This window comes from Lampetra planeri, chromosome 2 (genome assembly GCF_965212315.1).
Source record: "Lampetra planeri chromosome 2, kcLamPlan1.2.h2, whole genome shotgun sequence".
In the NCBI taxonomy this organism is placed as follows: Eukaryota; Metazoa; Chordata; class Hyperoartia; order Petromyzontiformes; family Petromyzontidae; genus Lampetra; species Lampetra planeri.
The window spans coordinates 25947059-25953058 of NC_136108.1; the positions used below are offsets into that span (position 1 = coordinate 25947059).

Here is a 6000-nt window from a genome sequence, read left to right on the forward strand (position 1 = left end):
GGCCTTTTTTAACGTGTGCAGGTCTTCAGGCGCGATAAAAAAAAATGGACAAGAATTGGCAGATCTGACCCAGGGTAGGTTAGGAGCATTACATGAACTGATTCCCTTAGCCCGAGTGTAGATTGTGAGCCGAGGGATGTCCTAATAATTAAAGAGTTTTGTGAATGGAGAGAAACATGCGAGCTCAGTGAGGCAACCAAGACCATTTCAATGCCTCGTAAAAAAATCAGAACGTCCAAATGGTGAACAAAACAGCGAGCGGGGAGCCCATAAAATGAGGCAAGAATTCAAGGAACGTGTACAGACTTTTTTTTATTCACTCATGGAAGTGTGTAACAATGTAGCAGGGACCATCCGTTCGCAGTAGAGTGAGCATCACGTTTTCGGGGCGAGGCTGCGGCGCTCTGCTCCCCTGGGCTCGCCGTGACCTCCAGCAGATGGAATATAGGAAGCGAGTGCAATTGTTCGGTCAAGCCGAGATGGACACGCGGTGTTCCTCTTCACACACGCAAGTCCATGCGCTCGTGTGACCCCCTTCGGAGCGTTACTCAGGCAGGATGGCTCAATTCACTGGCTCACAGGCCACATGAAGTGATTGTCAGGGTTAGTTGCGTTGAGAATTATTTACACGCATCCCTTTAAAATTGCAGTCTCTTTGAAGCTCATTTTTTTTGCGCAATTGTATATACACACACACACCCATGCGTGCTCCTGCCTGCCCTTGCTGTCGACTGTACTATACAGCCAGGAAGCTACGACACATCTTGTGTAGTACTGATCCAAATCTTTATCTGAATTAAAACAAGAGCTGTAATCAACAAGTCATACAATTAATACAAAGGCAACACACACACACCACATGAGCGCTTTGCTTGGACTGCAGCAAACATCAGTGCCGTATGAGTGAGCAGCGTCAGAATAGAGCCTGCCGACAAAACTACCCACGTGTCTACGCGGGCTGCCACTTTTTATCAGATTGCTCCTCCCCAGATAGATTTACAGGCTGCTGCTGCTGCTCGTTATTCTGATTGCATGATTATACAATTGAGTTCTCCCCCCCCCACCCAGTTGTCACACCAGTTGTCCCTCATTACAATCAGCTGATGCTACATACAAAGTGGCCGCTTTTATCGGCAAGACTTGATTAATCAGCTGGGACTTGCACCGTTGAATTGATTGCACTATGCATGAGCCTGTGTTCGTCAGTCGGTACCTGATGAACCCACAATTACCGTAATTCACCTTCTTATAGCCCTTAAAGTCCATAACGATTTGGTTTATGCAATGTATTAACCACGGTTGGCGATGTACGGTGTGAACGAAGTTCAACATACATTCAGAGTGCCCGTCGCCTGACAACACATGCACCATGTTGACATTTCTTACACTTGGAGGTGGCAGGCAACTCTTGTTTGTGCACAAACGCTGGCCCACTGAGCACACACACTAGCTAGATGCAGTTTAGTAGTTGAGCTATAATTATAGTGACTCAGGTTTCAATTGTTACCGTGCACAAAAGTGTAATTGGTGTCTTACACCAGTGTAATTGGTGTCTTACACCTGGCATGAACCTGCACGAGTGATAGCAGATGCTGTTTGTCAGCATCGGTACAGGAAGCTGGACATGTCTGCATCTCTCATACGCTTGCCCCAACATTATCTTTAGGCTTAATGGAGGTTTCGATTTAAAGCTTTCGTGACTGCAGGGATTCATCTTGTTGTTTTTTTCGGTAAAGTCTGTTGATATGCAAATTCCTTTGTCAAGGCGCCCTCCTCCTCTAACCCAGCTTAAATATACGCTGCCAAGCTTGGTGGTGTTCATTCAGACGCTGTCTTTCCGACAGCTCTGTTTCTTCACCTGAGGACGGCTGATTGCGTTGTGGCCGAAACGTCGTGAGAATTGTATTTTATTATGTTTTATTTTTATTATTTTATTATTTCCCTTCTATGTGACTTTACCGAAAGAACCAAGAAGATTAATGGAGGGTCTTTGTGCGTGTGGATGCACATATACGAACATCCTCATGATGTTTTGCATCTAGCTTGAGTCCCAACAGTTTTAACGAGGCCATGATAGGTGATTATGTTTGTGCATGTATTACATGCACACCTATATTTGAAACCAATAAATATTGCTCTTACAAAAAACTGATACACCATCATGTAATAAAAGTTCATGCCAGCATTGCATAGTTTTAAATCTCAAATCCTAGGACAGTGGTTCTTAACCTTGACAGCAGCCTCTCCAGCCCTTTGGTTCACAGGAAGGGCACCACGCACCGCCAGGAGGTGTGTGCACCCAGGTTAGAGCCACTGTCCGAGAGCCATCCCGCAGTCGTTCGTCTCATTTTCATCCGTTTTCCGAAAGGCGTTTGATTATAAACTAGATTCGAAGCTTCCCTGACTGCAGGAATTGCTCTTTGGTTCTTTCGGTAAAGTCACGTAGAAAATAAAATCAAATAATAATAGAATACGACGTTTCGATTGCAACACAAGCAACTATCATCAGAATGAATGATAAAACACAGACACGGGAACAGCATAGGCAGACACACATGTAGAGAGAGATGCACACAAAGACACACTGAGTGAGACACACCAAGATTGATGTTCTTCCAAAGATTGCTAAATTAGAAGTTAAGTGTGGAACAGACAAGCAAGGAGACATTTAGAGAGATAAATTGGAAGTTTGACAACAAATTTAGTAAAATTAGAGTGTCATGTAATGCAACGCAGAGAGTTGGCTAACACAGTTAACGCATAGCCTGGTTGATTAACGTTCTCCCAAAGATTTCTAAATTAGAAGTAAAGTGTGAGTTGTGAGTAAACCCTCCCCGTAGATGTGGTTCAAACTAGATTCAAAGCTTTTAGCAATCTAATTCAGCAATCTTTGTGAGAACGTTAATCAACCAGGCTCTGTGTTAACTGTGTGTTAACTGATCCTCTGTTGCATTGCATTACACTTCTCAATTTGACTAAATTTGCTTTCTCAAACTTTCGATTTTCTTGCTCTAAACCATTGACTCTCCTCCGGCCACTGTGGTCCGGAATTCCACACTGCTCCCTCCTTGTCCCCTCTCGTCTGTCCGCCTCCCCAGTCCTCTCTTTGCCTCAGCCCTCCCCCCCCTCTCTCTATTTAACGCCTCGGCACAGATTAGTTGTCCTTCTGTTTGTCTCGGTGTGTGTCTCGCTCGGTGTGTCTTTGTGTGTGTCGCTCTCTGCATGTGTGTCTGCCTATGTTGTTTCCGTGTCTTACCTGATGATGGTTGCTTGTGTTGCAATCGAAACGTCGTATTCTGTTATTATTTGATTTTTTTTTTCTACGTGACTTTACCGAAAGAACCAAAGAGTGTTTGATCATACTTTGGCACGCATCGATTTAGAAGCATTCAAAGTGGACCGTGGAGTTGCAAAGGTGCTTGAGTGTAAGAAGTTCTCGCTTTACAGCACGGTTTGTCTGTTGCTTACTTTGTATTTGTTGTTGTAACGTTCTGACCTGCCCCCTGCTTGCTCTGTGAAACAAAGAGCTTCATAGCCCATCGGATTCCTCCTGCAGTCTCAATGAACATTCTGATTCCAGTGGCACCGCACTGACGGACAACGGGCGCCACCCAGCCGACCCGGCGTCCGTCATCACGGAGGCCGTCAAGCTCAAGTTTTCGAGTCCTTCCTGAGGAGGCCTCTCGTCTTCCTCTCCCCCCCGAGTGGCAAGAGGTGGCACTGCCCACGTGGGGAAGTGTTTTTCCAACTGAGAGTGTGAGTGAGATTCGCGTACGTGAGCCGCGTGGCGTATAATCCCGTTGCCTTTCCCCCTCCATGCACCTTTGAGCATTGCCAACGTGAACGCACATTTACTTGCCTGTGTTTTATTGCCCTCTGCTGCACCATACGCTCTGACCTCAACCCTAAAATGGCCAATCTGTATCGCACACTCGGATGGATTCAGTTCACACCATGAATTGAGAGTGAACTCATAGCGTCAAAAAGTTATTTTTAGACGGCCACGTGTTACGTGCCAGTTATTAATCACTTGTGGAAAGTTACCAGATTACAATGTGTGTACACAAGCTTCTTTATAAAATAACGGAGTTCAAATCTGGTAATATGGGTCTTGCCTTCATGCGGCTTCAATGTACAAAATCAGTTAATTCGGGCGGGTGGCATGTTTATTAAAAAGCCTCACGGTAAATCGAGGAAGATGGAAAGCAAGAAGCATTGGCATTTGTGTTTTCATCATTCATACACCATACTCGCTTTTTAACTTACTTTTTAAAGTTTTTTCTTGAGGAAGCCTTCCCTTTTCTGTCTCAATGCAGGCCTTTAATTTCAACAAGCATCCATTGTTTTATATTTAACGTATTTGAAAGTTGTGAATTGTTATCCAGGTTTATACAAACTAACAGGTGATAAGAGAACAATATTATCGAATCTTTCGCAAAATGTACCTATGATTGAGCGCACTAGCTAAACATATACATAGCCTCGGGAAAACTCTTGTTTGTGACGGTGTACATGGAAAATGTCGTAAATAACATAAGATAACTCGTATGTAAAACGAGTCGCCTGGCAGGTTATATCAGGTGAATGGTGGAAGGTGTTTGTTTGAATGACTTCCCAGCGCCTCTGTGTCTGATTCACATAGTGTGGCTTAGAGGCATACCTGCATTCATGTAACTGAAGCGTCGAGGAAGTCCACCCTTGCTTGGCTGCTGTCACCCAGATAGTGTTAATCATTCATCTAATTTCTTCAAGGTATATATGTGAGCGGGATAGAGACTAACACCTGCTGGGTTCCGCAGCAGCATGAGCCAAGGGCAAGGCTGCACTTCCATCTATGATCACTAGCACGCGTGATGATGATGATGTGTGTCATACAATGTATGATACACTGCTATCTCATGCATCTTAGCGGATCCTCAATAATGTGGCGAATGGTGGACCTGCTGACCTCTGCAGAAAGCAGCGGGCTTAGGTGACACGGTCACAGATAAGCCGAATTCTCTTGCGCCATGATTTGCAAACATGTAAATCAAGCATTTTTATTATTAATACGTCTACCGCTGGCGGCGTTTACGCTGTGCGCGTGCGCATATAATCGCAAAGATCACCCGTCAACAGCTACGAGGCAAGTTGTGATGCCCGAAATGTTCAATCGTGAAGCTAATATTTTCGTCAAACGTACAGTTTATAAAAAAGATAGATTATCTTCTAATTTGTTACCAAAAAAGATCGCAGTATATCTAATTTATACGTGTGTACATTGGTCACAAGTGAGAACTTCAATGACTGCCTTGTTTGCTTTTCACTCATGAACACAAAACACCTGCACTGTGACGCGTTCACCCATGCAGTCTCGTGTCTTTTAAGCTCGTGGCCTCTGTGCGTGTGACGTTCAGTATTAATTGTAATCAAAATAGTGCATTGTCATATCTTGTTCGCTTGCTGTGATTTTAAAACTATCCTTAGATCGTTTTATGTTATTGGTGAACGTGTGAATAAAGCAAGTTTAAAAGCTCACGTCACATCATCAAGGGCATCTCGATATAAAGGGCAGGTTAATAACATAACTATTTGAAAAGTTCGCAATATTATTATAGTAGCAATGTAGTTTATCTCGGCCTTATTGAGGTTGGGTCTTCCAACCCAATTGTAAACACGAGTTAACGTGGGAGGAAAGTTACGCATACGAGGGAATAATCACTCGTGTTTTATTTCATTGAACATTTTGCCAAGATGTTTAATGTTATTAATAAACAATCCCTGCTAATGTAAGCCCTGTTTCTGATGTATGTTATGTGGCAAGGGAGTGTGCCAGGATTATTCATCATGTAATGAGACGTTATGAAAAAAAATTCCGTGAGAGTTCATAACCTACGATGTATGTAAGTTGTATGCAAGTGTACATTTAGGTGAATGGATTGAATGAGGTGTACGATGAAATTAGAATTAATGACAGGTGGGCCAAATGAGACCAATACTGACAGGATCGGTAAGTCGCAC

General features: G+C 43.6%; 1 protein-coding gene across 2 annotated transcripts in view; it reads left to right on the plus strand.

Annotated features, from left to right (window-relative positions):
- The window catches only part of MTFR1L (mitochondrial fission regulator 1 like), a 28596-nt gene extending 23079 nt beyond the window's left edge, over positions 1 to 5517 (plus strand). Inside the window, exon 6 of one of the 2 annotated variants that reach the window (XM_078611415.1) lies at positions 3581 to 5517. In XM_078611415.1, the coding sequence (XP_078467541.1) occupies positions 3581 to 3674 (94 nt within the window). In that variant the 3' untranslated portion in view covers positions 3675 to 5517. Of the gene's footprint in view, positions 1 to 3525 lie in introns of both variants that reach the window. The other variant, XM_078611424.1, reaches the window with a different exon arrangement.
- The last annotated feature ends 483 nt before the right edge of the window (positions 5518 to 6000 follow it).